The sequence below is a fragment of the Dicentrarchus labrax genome, unplaced genomic scaffold, assembly GCF_905237075.1.
Source record: "Dicentrarchus labrax unplaced genomic scaffold, dlabrax2021, whole genome shotgun sequence".
In the NCBI taxonomy this organism is placed as follows: Eukaryota; Metazoa; Chordata; class Actinopteri; family Moronidae; genus Dicentrarchus; species Dicentrarchus labrax.
Window position 1 is genome coordinate 26,646,888 of NW_026136720.1, and position 18,347 is coordinate 26,665,234.

At 41.1% G+C, this 18,347-nt stretch overlaps 1 protein-coding gene across 1 annotated transcript in view; it reads right to left on the minus strand.

Moving 5' to 3' along the window:
- The window catches only part of lrp5 (low density lipoprotein receptor-related protein 5), a 69,837-nt gene that overhangs the window by 6,241 nt on the left and 45,249 nt on the right, over positions 1 to 18,347 (minus strand). Inside the window, 15 exon segments of the mRNA XM_051383127.1 lie at positions 1,039 to 1,278; positions 1,366 to 1,476; positions 1,648 to 1,884; positions 2,345 to 2,470; positions 2,621 to 2,830; positions 4,307 to 4,497; positions 4,590 to 4,795; positions 6,803 to 6,999; positions 8,283 to 8,460; positions 9,343 to 9,491; positions 10,498 to 10,682; positions 11,719 to 11,963; positions 12,438 to 12,573; positions 15,211 to 15,364; positions 15,455 to 15,671. Coding sequence (XP_051239087.1) covers positions 1,039 to 1,278; positions 1,366 to 1,476; positions 1,648 to 1,884; positions 2,345 to 2,470; positions 2,621 to 2,830; positions 4,307 to 4,497; positions 4,590 to 4,795; positions 6,803 to 6,999; positions 8,283 to 8,460; positions 9,343 to 9,491; positions 10,498 to 10,682; positions 11,719 to 11,963; positions 12,438 to 12,573; positions 15,211 to 15,364; positions 15,455 to 15,671 — 2,782 coding nt within the window.

The following is an 18,347-nucleotide window of genomic DNA, read 5'->3' on the forward strand; positions in this document are numbered from 1 at the left end:
CACAGGAGAGGAGCTTGGTAACTGAAGGCTCTGGCTCCTGTTCTACTTTTAGAGACTATAGGAACCACAAGTAGCCCAGCATTCAGAGAACATAGTGTTCTAGAGGGGTAATAGGGTACTATGAGCTCTTTAAGATATGAAGGGGCCTGACCATGAAGAGCTTTGTAGGTGAGGAGGAGGATTTTAAATTCTATTCTACATTTTACAGGGAGCCAGTGCAGAGAAGCTAGTACAGGAGAGATGTGATCTCTTTTTCTAGTTCCTGTCAGTACTCGTGCTGCAGCGTTCTGAATTCATTGGAGCGTTTTAATGGACTTATTGGGGCAACCTGATAATAAAGAGTTGCAGTAATCCAGCCTTGAAGTGACAAATGCATGGATTAGTTTTTCTGCATCTGTCTGTGATAGGATGTGTCTAATTTTAGTAATATCACGTAAATGAAAGAAGGCGGTCCTAGAGGTCTGCTTTATGTGGGAGTTAAATGACAAATCCTGATCAAAGATAACTCCAAGATTCCTGACAGTGGTGCTAGAGGCCAAGTTAATGCCATCTAGGGTAACTATATCTTTAGACAGTGAGTCTCTGAGGATTTGGGGCCAAGAACAAGAATTTCGTTTTTTTCTGAGTTTAACATCAGAAAATTGCAGCTCATCCAGGATTTTATGTCCTTAAGACATGTTTGTAATTTAGATAATTGGTTAATTTCATTGGGCTTGATTGATAGATATAACTGCGAATCATCTGCATAACAATGAAAGTTAATGGAGTGATTTCTAATAATGTTGCCTAAAGGGAGCATATATAAAGTAAATAGTATTGGTCCCAGCATATACAACAGACAGAGCTTCCATGTCTGTGAAGTGAAGACAAAACTCATTAGGAAACTGTTTACTTAAATAATAGTGAGAAGTCGGCTCATTCCTTCACAAGACTCAGTTCTGTAGGACTTATTTTCTGCAGCCCATTATATATACTGTCGATACATTTTACAAATCCCTTTACACATGAGTAACGTTGCTTCTGTGTGTCGGATCTTACCTTGGAAGGTGCCATGCTGCGAGCTGCTGGGGGCGATGAAATTGAGGGGCACATGGGGCGTGCCACTGATGTACTCGTGAGGAAAAGTTCCACTGGGGCCCTTGTAGCGTCTACAGACCACGCGCTGGCACACAAAATAAGCACCACCGATCACGAAGACGAGCAGGATGATGGCAATGACCGGGCCGATGGTGTTGGGCCCTGTGTTAGGGATGCCGCTGGAGGGAGGAGACACATACTCTAAAAGACACAGAAAAGAAGAGTCAGCAGCAGGTTTAAGAGTAGTAAAAGAAGAAGTACTTAACCAGAGTATTTTAGTGTTTTTACCACAGGCGAGCTCATCTGATCCATCGGGACAATCAGAGTAATTGTCACACTGTTGCTTCTTGGTGATACACTGGTTGTCACCACAGCGGAACTGGTTAGGGGGGCAGATGGCTAGAGGAGAGCAAGGTGGAGATCCCTGTCAGTTTCTCACTAATGATAAGCTCTTGTATGGCAACATGTTATAGCTCCCATATAGTGTAGCTGCTAGCAGCTGCACATCAATGGAGCTAACATTTAATCTTTCAGTGTGTTCAAGTGTTTCGTAAGTTAGTTTTAACGTACTCTCACAGTCCTGCTCATCAGAGTGATCGGCACAGTCGGGTTCACCGTTGCAGCGCCTCTGAGCATCGATGCAGCCTCCTTTATCACACTGGAACTGGAAGGCTGAGCAAACAGGGCAGTTCTCCTCATCGCTGCTGTCGTCACATTCCGGGAAGCCGTCACAACGCCAGGCCATCGGAATACAGTCGATCTCACCCGTGGAGCAGGTGAACTGCTCTGTAGAGCAGGTGGGAGGCTCTGAGAGAAAGAGAGGGAGGGAGGGGGCAACATACATTCACAGTGTGGAGGAGACAGAGAGGGAGGAGCAGTGAGACATGTAACATTCAATGTAGATGAAAGGAGTGAACACTAAGTTTATTTGTCAGACACTATATTGTAGTGTTAAGTGGGTGTGTTTTTACCACAATTAAAACAATGATTATAATATTATACTTGTTTTCACGTTTACATAGACATCATGTTCTGTCCCACTCATTATTACCTAGAAAGATAAACACTGTACCACACGTCTGAATTCAACACTGATTTGTCTGTGGGTGTGTCAATCAATCAATGTGCCATTGTCAAAGCTGCAGCTCTTTCTGTCTGTATGTTAACAGTTAGCTGTCATCCTGGTAAGAAAGACAGTCTTTTCTAATGAGTATATGACTTTCAGTCTGACTGCACCATAATCCTGTTGGTGTGCTTTGTTTTTCACCTCCACAGTGCAGCAGGTCCTGCAGTAACACCAGATGCATGGGACAGGAGCAGCGAGGTGTGCCGTCACCCTTAGCAATGCAGATGTGAGAACAGCCACCGTTGTCGCGGGAGCAAGGGTGGGATGCTGGAGAGAGGAGGCAGTCATTACTAACCATAACCCGAAGGCACACACAAACTGCTACCTCAACAAAGACTAATTAAAACGGCCTGCTGCAATATACTACTCAATATACGACAGGAACTAATGCTTAAAGCTGGGTGCAGAGGTCCATACCAAACTCCTGTGGATCCATCTCTTCCACAGCATGGATGGAGGTCAGGTATGATATTCGTCCCTGTATGCGTGTGCGTCCGTCCCCGGTCAGTTTGTCCACCCTCTCTATCATCTGCTGTTGCCGGTCGATCCAGTACAGATGATCCCCAAGAACTGTCAGCCCCATTGGCTGGAGGATGTTGGAATCCTGGAGGACGATGCGATTGGCTCCTAGGGGAAGATATTAGAATTATGATCAATATATGCACCACGTAAGGGAATTTTAAACTTTAAAAATAAACCTGTCAGTGCTCTCTGGTGGACAATAGTAGCGGAGACAATAGGCCTCATGTAGAAACAATTCGTAAATAGATACAGAGAAATTAAAGAAATTCAGAAAAACAGAGCAGCATTTTTTTATTATGAAAACTTATCTCAGAATTCTGGGATAAGTGAGATAAGTTGTTATTTAAAAAACAGAGCAGTGTTTTTTCAATTATGAAAAATTATCTCAGAATTACGAGATAATAAATTGATGATTCAGAAAAACAGCAAATTTTTCAAGTGAATTCTATTCACTTCTGTAATTATTGCCTCAAGGAAATAAGAAATGCAAGGTTTTTTCTTTCTTTTTCTTAGTGAGGACTATAAAGTGTTAATACTTAATCAAGGGGTCAAGAGATTCTCGAAAAGAAATACTTGTATAATTTATAATAAATATCACATATGTTGAAATGACTGTATTTTGTACATAATTTTACTAAATGCAACCAATGTACTGACAAAATGAATTCTGTTGGAGTATGAACCTCTGTTTGAATTGCTATGGCTGTGGTTGGAGGAGCCAAAGTAAATAAATAAAGAGCAAGCAAGACAGCACACAAACAGTGTCACTGAAATATTCTGTTTAGCCCATACACTCGACTTATCAGTGGTTTTGGTTGCGTTTTTAATGTGGCTATAAATAAGCTATGGGAGTCTATGGGAGATCTTAAGGTCAGACAGGGAGCTACTAAAGCAGAAAAGGAAACTATTATTCAATTGATTTCTCTAACCACACAGGACAGGGCTTTCTTTACACTTGGATCAGACCAAATACTTCAATTTGCCATGTACTTTGGTTTATTTAATAGCAGTGGTGAGTTGTTATTATTTCTGCCACCATTCCAGTATTCATCATGTTGTCCAGGACTGTGTGAGCAGGACATGTGCAGACTATCATATCCAGGTTCATACTGAATCATCAGGCACTTAATTTACTACAACATATCTTCGAAATTTAGTAAAACACTAAGATTTATATCTTTTTAAATGTGATTGTTGTGTTTCTAGAGCAGTGGTTCCCAAACTTTTTCCTTAAGGGACCCATTTTCTTTCTTTTATTACTAAGTAACATATTTTATGGACATTTAACCCAAATTGTCCAATCAGTAACTTCAAGAAGTCTGTGTATAATTTGTGATTTGGATGAATTTAGAGCAGTTTATTTCCTGTTTAGGGAACCTTTTATACAATTCTGTCTGCATTATGTATTTTTATTATCTTAAACAATCATACAAACTTAATAGGCTTCTTTTTTTTTTTTTTTTTTTACAAATTTGGGGTTTACTTGTCCCTGATGCTTGGCCATTTCCTATTAGACAATTTACTTACTTTACTTAATTATTTATTTATTTGAATTATTTACTTGCGGATATGGTAACTCACCTGTCAGGTCACTGCTCTCGATGCGTTTGAGGTCAGCGTCAACCCAGAACAGTTTTCCCAGTTTATTGTCCAGAGCCAGTGCTACTGGTCTGATCAGACCAGTTGTGAACAGAGACTCTCTCTCTGTCCCATCCAGACTGGCTCCTTCAATCTTAGCTGAACGCTCCTGCACTGTGGTGAAATACATGTACCTAAAGAGGGGGACACAGACACAATTTATATAGGACATTGGGACACCCCAGGAAGTTCACACTTCCAACCACCAAAATCAAAATGAGCTCACCCTTTCTCAGCATTGACCACAATGGCCCGTGGCTTGTCGGTGTCGTCCTTCAGGACCACGCCCACGGTGTGTCCATCCATCCTCTGGACATTGATGGTGTTGGTTGTCTCACAGGTCCAGTAAACGTGGCGGCTGTAGGGGTCCAGGCTGAGATCATGAAGCTGGTTGTCCACCGGCTGAACATTGCTGCTCACTATCATGGTAGACTGGAGGCAAACACAGCAAAGTCATAATGTCAGCATTTTATTTTTATTGCAATTGTATTTATTTTAGTGTACTGTACTTTTAGTGTACTGTTTATCTGTAAGTTGAGAAAAGTTGTGATGGAACATCACACGTTTTGTTGCTCTGATTGGTTGAAGGTCTATCTAACTGCATCGAGTCTGCACCTGTTTATAATTTCTGGCTGATTGTTGAGTCTCATTCCCAAGTCGTCAAATAACGTAGATGGGAATGAGCCTCAACAATAGTCTATCTTCAACCTCCAGCCAAAGCATCTTTATATCTTCTATTGGTTGTTTTCATCCAGGCCCCAGTGGATTCTTGCAAATACCATCAGGAGCACCAGCAATCAGAGGAACCTGATTTTTTCACAGATTATCTGTCTGATGTACTGCTGTCAGGATATAGTCAAAGCTTCATCAAATATGCCAAGAAATTATTATTATTTTTAGTAGTTACCTACTGCAGCTTAGGTTGTTTGCTGAAATGCTGATGAAGTGAATAATTATAACCTGTGAACTTGGGTATCATGAAAGCTATTTCAACACTTCTTGGCATTAAATCTGGAAATTCCAAATCCAAATTAAAGCTGCAAGCAGCGATGAACAGGCCCTTGCACTCCACGCAACTCTGGGTGTGCTGCGGCCGCGTCACATGCGGACCACAACACGAAGATCAAAATCGCCATGCAGCAGTTACTTCCTGTTGCCAGTGGGTGGTGCTATCACTATATCTGAATATTGTCATGTAGACATGTTAAGGGCGGGACTCTTATTAAACATGTGAAGTTTCATTGAGATTGGACCACGTACACTGAAGTTATGAGGACGTGTTCAGGGTGGGACTGTTACAGAATATGTAAAGTTTAGTGGAGATTGGACATTGTACACTCAAGTTATCTGTTTTAACGCCACAGGCACGCCATTCAAGGTACAGTCACAAATAGGACAACTTTTAATCAGCAACATTTTTTAACTGTACTGACTAATTTTGAAGTAGATCCAATAAATTCCCTCGGAGGAGTTTGTTCAAATACAACGTGAAAAATCACAAAAAATGACCACGAAATTCAAAATGGCCGACTTCCTGTTGGGTTTGGGTTATGGGTCCAAGAGGCTTTTTTGCTTGTCCCATCATGATACACATGCGTCCCAATTTTCGTACATGTCGGTCATACGTGTCTTGGGGGCGCTTTCACTATTAATGAATATTATCACATAGACGTGTTCAGGGCGGGACTCTTATCAAACGTGAAGTTTCGTTGAGATCGGATCATGTACGCAGTTATGTTATGACAAATCCCTCTTTCATGGCGAGTCGTTGAAATTCCACGCCACGCCACATGTACGCTATTCAACAGAATGTCGTAAATAGCACAACTATCATCGTGAATGTCTTTAGATGGCTGTGTCCAAATCTGAAGTTTTTCGATCAATTCCCTAGGAGGAGTTTGTTCAAATACAACGTGTGCAAATCGCCAAAAATTGCTGCTAAATCCAAAATGACCGACTTCCTGTTGGGTTTGGGATATTTTTTGTTCGTCTGGATAAGATCTACGCATGTGCCGATTTTTATGCATATCGGTGAATGGGGCCCCGGATGGTACAGTTTATGGGCCCCTGAGGGGCCATTTTGCCATGCTCATAGTGGACCCCTAGAAAATACGAACATTTTCACCAGGCCTGACCACTTTGCCAAATAAAATTGACTTTTCGTATATGTTCAGGGGGGCAAAAATACAGTCGAAGTGTTGAAATAAATGATGAAAACCACCTGATAGCACCATTAGCTTTGGTCTCTGGGAAGAGAATCCTCTATAAACCAATTTGTTTGGGGGAGGAGGAGCAGGATTAAGCTGTTAGCCTTTAGTCCTCTGAGGGCCATTCTTTTGTAGACTGATGTTTGACTGTATGATTCCACAATAGCAAGCAGTCCCAGGTGAAACATGTTGAAGATAAAACATCTACTATCACACATTAGGAGAGTTTTACCATGGCTCCATCGTCTCTGGCCCTACGTATGTTCTGTCGTCCATCCAGCCAGTAAACCAGCCGGTCCAGGGGGTCATAGCTGACAGCTCGGACGTTCCTCAAGACGTGGATGGGCAGGATGATGTCAGGACTCTGTTCTCCCAGAACCATCCTGCTGATACTGGCCTTTTGACTGAAGAGCAGGAAACTAGAGGGAGCTGCAGACAGAGAGGCAGAAAGGAGGGGATGACGGGTGAAGGAATGGAGAGAAGGAGTGAGTAGACACTGTTCTCTCTGGTAAAAGGCAGGCCGAAAGTTGCTCAATGCATATTGTGAAATATAAAGAGAAACACGCAGGGTCAAAACCTAGTACGCCAAGCCCTAACACACACGTACACACATCATCATATCAGAGCAGCTGAAACCCCTCTGAATGATGGTCCCAGGAGCTGAGGAAGAGTTTGGAAACAAAAAGTATGCTGGATTTCACACAAAGGCAACTGAGGTTAATCCTTTTACCTTTTACTTGGATCCCTTCTGTTCCATTTGCTCTCGACTCCCAAATAAAGCTGCTTGGAAGTCCATCATAGGACAACTGCACTATCTCTCAAACACACACATACATTTCCAACCATCTCACTGTGAATTGTTTTAGAACCTGAGCAAAAAACAAATACGAGGTGAAATTTGAAATCTGTTCAGTATAAACCAGCTCATGTCTAAATAGCAGGGATTGTGCAGCTGTTTAAGAGTAAAATTCAAGCATGATGATTGCCATACAAGACTTACCTCCTGTTGCCAAAAGTTGGCGCTATGACTTAATATTGGCATGCAGATGTGTTCAAGTTGGGACTTTTATCAGACGTGAAGTCTGGCGCAGATTGGATAATCTGTTTATAATCTATAGACTGTACTGGCCAGATTTGAAGTCGATCCGATCAACTCCAGGGGAGGAGTGACTTAAAATACAATGCGTGGAAATGGCGCCAAAATGGCACTACTTATGCCCTAAATATGATGATTGTTGGAGGATTGTTGCATCACTTTTTTCAAGGGTTATTTCAAGCATATTCCACACCTTAAAAAACCTACGGTTAAAGTTTAGCATTTTCCAAACTTTAAAGACTTTGTATGAACCCTGTAACAGGGAGACAAATCAGTGCACTGGAAAAATTGGTATTAAAACTTCCTGTATGGATCTGCTTTTATCGTGTTTATCCACAGCCTTCTACTGTTTGCCAGTGAGGAGCTCCACTGAAGGAATGTGGCAATAAATTCGGAAATAGTGTGCTATTTAAGAACTGAGACAGACTCTCAACCACTATTAGAACAGCAGTACTGTATTTTACTGCCGTGTTCAAGGACACCTCAACTAGACTTCATAAAAGCGGGGATGTTTCTCATTTGTTTTTTACAGTCAGTCCTGGGACCTGACACCAGTGGCCTTCTATTCCCAAACATACTTGTGTTACTCTCTGAATCCCAGCAGCTCTGTACTTACAGCTACAGTTTCGTGCATCTGTGTTCAGTGTGTAGTGGGAGGCACAGCGGCACTGGGCGCCAGCAGGCGTAGCGAGGCAAAGGTGGGCACAGTTGCCGTTGTTATGTGAGCACTCGTTGGTACCCTCCTGACGAGAGGAATGGAACACCAGGATGTCCAGCATCAGCTCCAGCTGGCCCTGAGGACACAATGATGGAACAGTGGAAAAGCTCAGTATCCTAGGGCCTCATTTATAAAAACATTTCTAAGATTTGTACTTGAACCTAAGATCATTTCTGATGGGGTACTTACGTCGGATTTATAAAAGATACTGAGCATACTAATCCTTGCTTTAGCATGTTCTCAGAAGCCCATTTATAACTTTAAATCTTACATTAACGTAAAATTGACAGTACCTGCCTTACTGATTTCCCCTTACATAATGCAAGAACAAACAAGGGTTTACTTGGGAATAAGCATGGACCAAAAGATGAACACACAAAAGATAGTGAATTAACAGGGATATGAGTCTGTGTTTAATTCATTCCACAAACCAGCACTATTTTTGAAATCTTAATTTTTTTAACTGTCCGTAAGTCATTCCCAAGGTCTTCTCCCACTAAGCACAGCTACAATGGAGGTTGAGTGACTTTAGTTTGTACAGAATACAATTTATCTTTATGAATTATATTGATGCCGAATTGACAAGAGGACTGTGGACATGTATTTCTCGAGTTACATGTTGTTATGGACATAAGGGATTGTTAATCTGTCATATTTCTTAAAAGGGAGTTTGGTGTAATAATTTACACAGAAAGAGCACAGGGAGCCTTATAAACTGTTATGTATATATTTTTTAACGTCTGATGTTGACTGCTGTTAGTTATTGTTAGGATAAAAACTGATCTGAAAATGAAGTCCATTTTATAAAGCCCCGGGATTAGTGATTATTTCAATGCAAGTATTTAGTCTCCCCCCCAGATTTTAATGAAATTCTTTAAAAGAACAATTTAGGAACACGATAACTCCAACAATTTTGGTTATTGAATTTGCTGACTCATAAATAAAACTGGTTCCATACCTGCAGCACCACAGTGCGGTTGAGTCCGGTGCGTTTGTCTGCCCGTTCAATACTGCGCAGGTTGAAATCTGTCCAGTAGATAAAGTCCCGGTACTGAGTAAGACCGAAGGGGTGAGGGAGGTCGTCGACTATGATCTCTCTCTGAAGGCCTGTGAAAGTCATGACAGCATCTGTACACTGGCTCAAGGGCTCTTCATCTCATCATTAACTACAACAATGTCATCATCTAAGCATCAAGTAAAGCTTCCACCACCATTACTAGGGATGGGAATTGACAACAGGTTCCAGTTGAGTTGGTATTGGTATCAATAAAATATTTTCCCATCCCTAATCATTATAGATTTGTATTCAAGTAAACTAGATTAGATGTGTGTGATCAGAACTGTAGCCTACAATTAATGTATGAGTGTCAAAAACATACATAAGGATAACTGGTACTGTTAATGAGGGCCACAACTAACAATATTTTTTAACCTATTAATCTGTCGATAGTTGTTCGGTCAACAAAATGTTTGAAAATGGTAAAAAAATGTTGATAAGTGTTTACTAAAGCACAAGCTTACATTCTCAAATGTCTTGCTTTGTCTACAACCCAAAGATATTCAGTGTACTGTCATAGAGGACTAAAGAAAGCAGAAAGCATTTATATTTAAGAAGCTGAAAGAGAGTTCAGACATTTTTTCCTTCAAAAATGACTCAAAATGTCGACAACTAATAGATTAATTAACTAATAGCTGCTACTGTTCATATTTTGGGATATAGATGGCAGCATACGTAGTGCAGAGAGAGTCAGGAGATTGACTCAAATGACAATCAAGAGTTGGCCTGATGGTGGCACTAGAGGAAAAGTCATAAAGTGTCCAAAATCAATACATTTTGGCATGAGAACAGCAAATCTCATGCACAGCCAGCCTTTCATTTTAGAGATTGGTTTGGAATAGAACAACAAACAAATAAAGAGACCTTGGGATTCTTTAAATAACTGATGTTTGTGATATTTTTTTTACTGAAGATTAATTAAGTAACTTTTTGTTTATGTAAATGAAATGCATGTATATAGCGCCTTTCTAATCTTCCAACCACTCAAAGTGCTTTAGACCCTGCTCATGCATGGTAAGGGCCTGGTTGACAGAGTGTCAGTGCACATGTCCAAACCTTGCATGTTGGTGCTTTCGATCATGCACGTGTCCAGGTCAGTCCAGTAAAGACGATGGTCTACATAGTCAATGGTCAGCCCGTTGGCCCGGCCCACTTTGTCCACCAGGGTCGTGATGGTGCTGCCATCCATGTAGGCTCTGGCTATACGAGGTCGACCCCCCCACTCTGTCCAGTACATGTAGCTGCAGAGACAAAAACACAAGTTCAGCATAGGACAGCTATCCAGCTTTGTATGTAACAGAGTTATGTAAGAGTTACGCTGGTTTCAGTGAAATCTGTTTTGGTCTGATACACTATTTATTTAATTTGATCATATATTCCAGAGGGGGAACCTGTTTCCACTTTGTAACTGTTGTTTCTATTGTCTATATTAATGTGTGAGCATTGTATGTGATTATTAAATGACATCAGACGCCTCCAGGCAAGCGTGCTGACAGCTCTGGGCCATGACATCATCATCAAGACATCACCAAGTGAGTGACATGTTAGGAAATTTGACACGCTGGCACAGGTACTCAACACTCATACAAACACAGACTCACACAGTTCAGAGTGTCTGGGGGGGTTGGCCAGTGATGAAGGCTGATCATGTTGGCCTTGTTAACACACAGGTTCAATAGCATCATCCCTCTCTCAGCTGGAGGTTATGGGGAAAGGCGGGACGCTGGCGGTTGTACCTACATACCAACACAGTGACACTGCTACACTCTCACTACCTCAGACAGAATGAGGAGACACACTACATGAAGTCATTGGCACCAGCTCATGTGATTGACAGACGCGGACCTCCAGCATAATACAGGTGTCTGACAGTATACCTCCATAGGGCTTCTCCACTAACTGTTCTCTTCAACTGTTCAGTTTTGTCTTGCCTTATATATTTACACACTCGTCTAAGTTGGAGGTGAAACATTTAGAGCATGTAGCTAAGAGGGTTGGCAATAGATACAACACTGTTCATTAAACAACAATGGTGGCTGCTAAAGAGGTTAGCGTAGATGCTGCTAGCATCAGTTCTGCCAGAACTGGAGAGTATTTCTGCATTGAAAGAAGGGCAAAGAACGGCACTGAAGGCTTTTGTCCATGGAAAACTGCGTTATATAGTACATTGAGCTAACTGATTAACGTTCACCTGTGACAGATGGTCCATCCAATCACCTGTCACCATTAGTAGATCTTGTACAATTTAGCAAATGTGTATTAAATTCCTGCTCTTACCCATTGGCTGGGTCCAGTGCTAGTGACCGTGGGTTGTCCAGTGAGCGTGGGTTGTCAAGATCCTTGCACACCAGGACCTGCCGGTACTGGCCGTCCAGCCGGGCCACCTCGATGCGGTTAGTTCCTGTGTCAGCCCAGTAGATGTTACGACCCATCCAGTCAACCGCCATGCCTTCTGGGTAGTCCAATCCAAACTCTATGACATGTTCTACAGAGCTGCCATTCATATACGCTCTGCTGATTGTCTGAGAGAATTAGAGAGCACGAAAAAGGAGTGAGAGGTAAACAGGAAGAAATTAATTTCAATTTAACTTGGGACAATGACTCCAAATTACGCACTAGATATCCCAGCTTTCCTGAATTCCTTCAAATCGATTGGGTGATTGGGTACAAGGTATCCACAAAATACTTTTGTCACATAAAACTAATTATGAAGTTATTAAATCCAAAATACACCTAAACATTTGCCTTTTCTGAAGATGAATTACAAGATAACTCTTGCGGTTGAGTGCTTCTTATGTGAACAGTCTTTTTCCCTCACCCCTACTCTCCTCAACAAAAATCTTAAATAGGGAATAAATACACCGTCCAAATATGGTCAAATATGTGTTCTGCCTGAATTACATAACAACATTTTTTATAGAAATACACATATACAACCTATTTTTAATACAGCTTCATAAATTGTGTTTGTGTTTAATTTCTGCAGCCCAGCCTACCTTGGCCTGTATGTCTGTCCAGTAAATTCTTCTTTCAGACACATCAAAGTCGAGAGCAGACGCCTCTTTAACTCCGGTCAGAGGAATGGCCACATCGTTGCTGTTGGTACCCAAAGAGATGCTCCTGATGTTGTCCCTGAGGAAAAAAAGAGCATGTGACATGTGTTTTACATACACAGTTGCTTATTTTATCAAGTTAGTGTAGAGCTAAACCGGAAGCATGTGCCACAGAGCATGCACATTCATCCAGGTCATTTCTTTACATAGTGGAGTGGATTTTTTGGCTTCACGCACCACTGAAACTCTTACATAGTTATAAACAGAGACCAGCCTCCAGTTCTCCCTCTCTCTACACAGGCTGCATAGCATGAGGTGCATGTTAGCAGAGCAGCAGCTTTAGTCCACTGTCTGGTTCTACACAGGAAGCATTCAGGCACAGTATTAAGTGTAGGTCACCTGTGTTCTGGCAGTGCTCAGAGCCCCGCACACAACCAGTGAAGTTACGACCATAAAATGTAACAAAATAGACTTGTAAAAAAAAATACCTAGATCACTTTAACGTAATGCAACTGTTACGTGTAGAAAACAAGGCATAAACTCAACTCTTGATATCACAATATAATTTGCTCATTAGTTTTTTGAACAAAATTTGATTTTTTTTGTTAAAAAAAGAAGATAAATTATGACCAAAAAAGATTCTACAACCTAACGTAGGACATATAATTAGATAATTTTTTTTGATAAAACACCAATTTGAATCTGCACATATAAAACTGTCTCGCGATATACAGTCGTGAAAAAATTAGAACACCCTATGAAAACATATGTGTTTTTTAACATATTTAGACATATGGATATTTAATATCAGTTATAACACTACTGAGAGATTCAAGTAATATAACTAAACAAGTAAAACTGAAGAAAATACTTTTTAAAACTTTCTGTAAAATGTAATAAAATAAACATGGAATTTCTGGTGAGGAATAAATTAGGACACACCCACATTTTTTCCCACTTAAAATGGCTGAAATCACACACAGGTGTATCACATCAGGTGCACATGATTAGAACATTGTTACTCAGCATTTTGAAGGAGGCTTGCCCTATTTAAACCTCAGACATTCAGTTTAGTGTGCTCCTGACTGTTGACGTGAGAGTGAACACCATGGTGAGATCGAAAGACCTGTCTGAGGCCTTCAGAAAGAAGATTGTTGCAGCTTATGAGTCTGGTAAGGGATTTAAAAAGATCTCAAAAGAGTTTGAAATCAACCATTCCACTGTCCGGAAAATAGTGTACGTAAGTGGAGGACATTCAAAACAACTGCCAACATGCCCAGGCCGTCCAAGCAGGTTCACCCGAGAGCAGACCGCAAGATGCTAAAAGAAGTCTCCAAAACCCCTAAAATGTCATCGCGGGACCTACAGCAGGCTCTGGCGACTGTTGATGTGAAAGTGCATGCCTCTACAATCAGAAAGTTTAATTTTCACGGGAGGTGTGCAAGGAGGAAACCTTTACTCTCCAAGAGAAACATTAGGGCCAGACTGAAGTTTGCCAGAGAGAACGTAGACAAAGAACAGGACTTCTGGAATAATGTTCTTTGGACAGAAGAGTCTAAAATTGAATTATTTGGAGACCAGAACAGAGAACATGTTTGGCGCCCAACAAATACAGCGTTCCAGGAAAAGAACCTCATACCAACTGTGAAGCATGGAGGTGGAAATGTCATGGTTTGGGGATGCTTTGCTGCAGCAGGACCTGGCCAGCTCACCATCATAGAATCCATCATGAATTCTACAGTGTATCAGAGGGTGCTTGAGTAACATGTGAGACCATCTGTAAGAAAATTAAAGCTGAAGTGGAACTGGACCCTGCAACATGACAATGACCCTAAACATACCAGTAAATCCACCAAGGACTGGCTGAAAACTGAGAAATGGAGAGTCCTGGAATGGCCCAGTCAAAGCCCAGATCTTAATCCCATTGAGATGCTGTGGGGTGACTTGAAACTGGCTGTACATGCAAGAAACCCCTCAAACATCACACAGGTTAAAGCGTTCTGCATTGAGGAGTGGGGCAAACCTTCCTCAGACCGATGTCAGAGACTGGTAGAGGGTTACAAGAAGTGTCTCACTGAAGTTATTTCAGCCAAAGGGGGTAACACTAGGTATTAGGGGGTAGGATGTCCTAACTTTTTCCTCAGTTAGAATATGCATTTATGTTGTCTTTTGTTTAATGAGTAAAACAATGTTATTCTTTGCTGTTTACCTGCAATTAGATCACTTTCCTTTCCAGAGATAAATAAAAACAAGATTAGACATTGATATGTGAACATTTCTTAATGAATAACTGAATATTTAATGGGGTGTCCTAATTTTTTAACGACTGTATCTTTCCTAGTATCAACAGACGTGCATGAAATGAATGACTGAAAAATGCTGAAATGCCTCCTGCGTAGACAAGCTGTAATCTAGTTGGGACCACTGACTGAGACCAAGACAAATCAGTGTCAAAACAACCATTAGAAGTCGGATATAAAAGAATGTCTTGAGACCAAAACTGGACTCGAATACAACAGTTCTGCAAAGAGGTAGGAGCCTTGAGCTAGGAAGAAGGAAACAGTGGTCTACATAACTCATTTAGGTGTTTTGTGTCTTTGTTTTGTCATTTGGTTGAATAAATAGACATCATGAATGGAATATGTACTAGTAGCAGCTAGCAAGATCAGTGAACAGTGAGCAGGTTTCTATTGCAGGTTGACAGGTAGGCCTGTACCTGTTGGTGAAGAGCAGGAAAGCCTCAGGCACCACGCAGGTCTGCAGGTCTGAGAGGAGCTCCATCCCCATGGGACAAGCACAGCTGACGGCTTGCCGACACCAGAAACACAGATGGCTGCACCCGCCATTATTCACTGCACAGCCATTAGTACCTGGACACAGATTGGAGGAGGGAAAGTTTGAATATTCATTACATCTTTTCTTGTCTTCATTTTTGTTACTAAATCAGCTGTCCTCCTTACCATAAGTCTCTGTCACTTTAGTGGCCTTCAGCCCCATTAAATCTGGCAGCTGATCGATGATGATCTCTCTTACGGCCGTAGCTTTATGGACCCTCTCAATGCTGCGTCTCTGCCAGTCGGTCCAGTAGATGTAGTCACCCAGCAGAGTAAAACCAAAGATATGAGGCAGCTTGTCCTCCAGCAGAGTCTGTCTGTTACTGCCATCCACATTGATCACCTGAGGTGGGAACAAACAGAAGAGACAGGGAAAGCTTTAGAGTTTTTCCTTGGCTAGACTACATATTAAAAACATATTCTTAACATTCTTCATGGTCAAAAAAACTGCCAGCAACAATAGAATATAATACTTAACAGTTTGATTTTACAACTGTATGGGGGATAAAACCTGGAAAGGTAAAACACATCACATGTCCCAAAGAATGTGGTGACAGCGTCCCTCAAGCATCCTTGAGCAATACATCAAATCCATCAACTCTACAGTTGCTATTCTGTTGCTGACCCTAACCGCTGACGGGGTCCATTTCCATCCAGGGAGTTACATAAGGACACATATGATAGAGGTTGTAGCTGAAGAAACTGGTGTGCTGAAAAAATTAACAGGATGGAGGGAAATACTGACTGATGGGACAAAAGGCAGAAAACGATGTCCACAGGAAGTTCTATGCCCCAAAAACAGAATAAAAAATAACTGACTTTGACAGGGCAGGACAATAAATGTATATATTCCTTTCTCTGCCACCAGAACTTGGTCATTTGAAAGCAAAGTGAGTTTCTTTTAATGTCTCTGTCTGAATAGAAAGTCAGGAGGACCAAGAGGGTGCCAACATTTCGGCCTTTTCTGAGGTACAACACAAAAATAGACAAAACACAAGAAAATGAAGAAAACAACTTCACCACTTTGACAACACATACAGAAAACACAAGCCCCATTCACAACACACCAGTGGCATAAAGAAAGGTGCTGCAGATACAGAAAACACCAGCAAATACATTGACAACAGAACAACAGAGTAGAATTACAACACTAGTGCTGAAACTAACGATTATTTTCATTATTGATTAATCTGATCATTTTCTCAATGAATTGATTAGTAGTTTGGTCTATAAAATGTCAGAATTCTTTTTTTTTTTTTTCCCCCAAAGCCGAAGGTGACATCCTCAAATGCATTGTCCACAACCCAAAGCTGAAATCGGAGGATCTGGACATTTATTCTTAAAAAATTATTCAAAATGATTAATCGATAATCAAAATAGCACAAAACAGGTCTCCTGAATAAGTTGATCGGCAGAAGTTTGATTTGCTTTAGTCAGTTTTGAAGCATAACTGTCAAACTTTTGATGGTTCCAGCTTCTTAGAAGTAAAAATCTGCTGGTTTTGGACTATTTTCTGACATTTAATAGACAAATTGATAAAAACCTGATCAGATTTATCAATAAGGAAAACAATTTTTAGTTGCAGCCCTACTGACAACACAACAAGCTATGTTGCATTGTTTGAGAATGTTTTTTTCTGACTGATATTACTGGAGATATTGGATAGTGTAAACCTCTTACTAATTGACCCTACGTAAGTCCCGCCCCTTTTTGCTCTGTGCACCAACAGTTGAGAACCTCAGTCAGAACCTCAGTCAGAACCTACCTCAGTCAACTTCCAGTACTTAGAAATGCTATGTGCTATGTTTGTTTACATTGAAAAGACACATTTTGGAGAAAAGAAAAGGTAAAACCAACGTATATATAGTCACATATATATAATTGTTAGCTAGCTAGTTCCATCTAACGATGGATGTAGATTCGCTAAATCTACATCATAATATATGATGCTTTTATCTTTTAACTATCATCAAAATGTGGTTGTCTTTTCAACACAGATAAGCCTAGCACATAGCTCAACTAAGTACAGGAAAGGAGGAAGCTGACTGAGGTTCCAAAAGGGGCCGGACATAAGAACTGGATCCTGTCAGGATTGACAGGCAATAGAACAATAGAGAAGGCTTGCTGGACAAATAAGGATGTCCAGGTCCTCATTAGTATTTGTGTAGAGGTCATTGAGAGCTAGCTGGAGTCAGCAATTAGAAACCAAAAGGTGGACCATAAGATTTCTTAGCATCTGGCAAACATTAAGATACAACACACATAAGATTCAAGAAAAATAAAGTGTCACAATTCCACACAGTGGAGCAGACCAAAATCACTGTTTTTGGGCCAGAAACCAGTTTGTGCCGGCCCCAGCACAGCCTTGGATTGAGCAACAAAAACATTTTTCAGCCTGAAATTTCAATGCTGACACACAGATTACAAAATCACAGGCAAAACACACACTAATACACACATAACACACAACACAATTTCTCACAACCTGCCTCTCTGTTCTGCGTGTGTTTCTGTGTGTGTGTGTGAGTGTGTGCCTATCAGTCACAAGACATCTATTACTAGGTATTTGAAAACTGATACAGGCACCTCTGCCAACAAATCCCCTACTGAGTGTGTGCGTGTGTGTATGCATGTGTGTGTTTCTACGAGTGGAAAGTGAGAGCTGCAATTGACAAGGCTGCAATTAGAACTTGTGTCCAGCCCTCCTCCTCACCGCCTGTGCTATTACTGGACTGGCATCGACTGAAATAGACACATGCTTTTATTTTAGACACACTACAGTCATCTGCAGCCTGCGTGAGGGAGTTTGTGCATGAGTGTGTCACACGCTGCTGGAGGTTCTACAGTGTGCCATCCCAGAAATTTCACAAATGGGAAGAATTCTGTTGGACAGTTTGCAACACTATATGTGCTCGACAAACAGATACATTAAAACTGAATGCTCAGGAGCAGTTTAGTCTGGTGCAGTGTATACCAAGCAAGCAGCTGCAGGGATTTGTTGGTTTGAATGAGCCAGGAT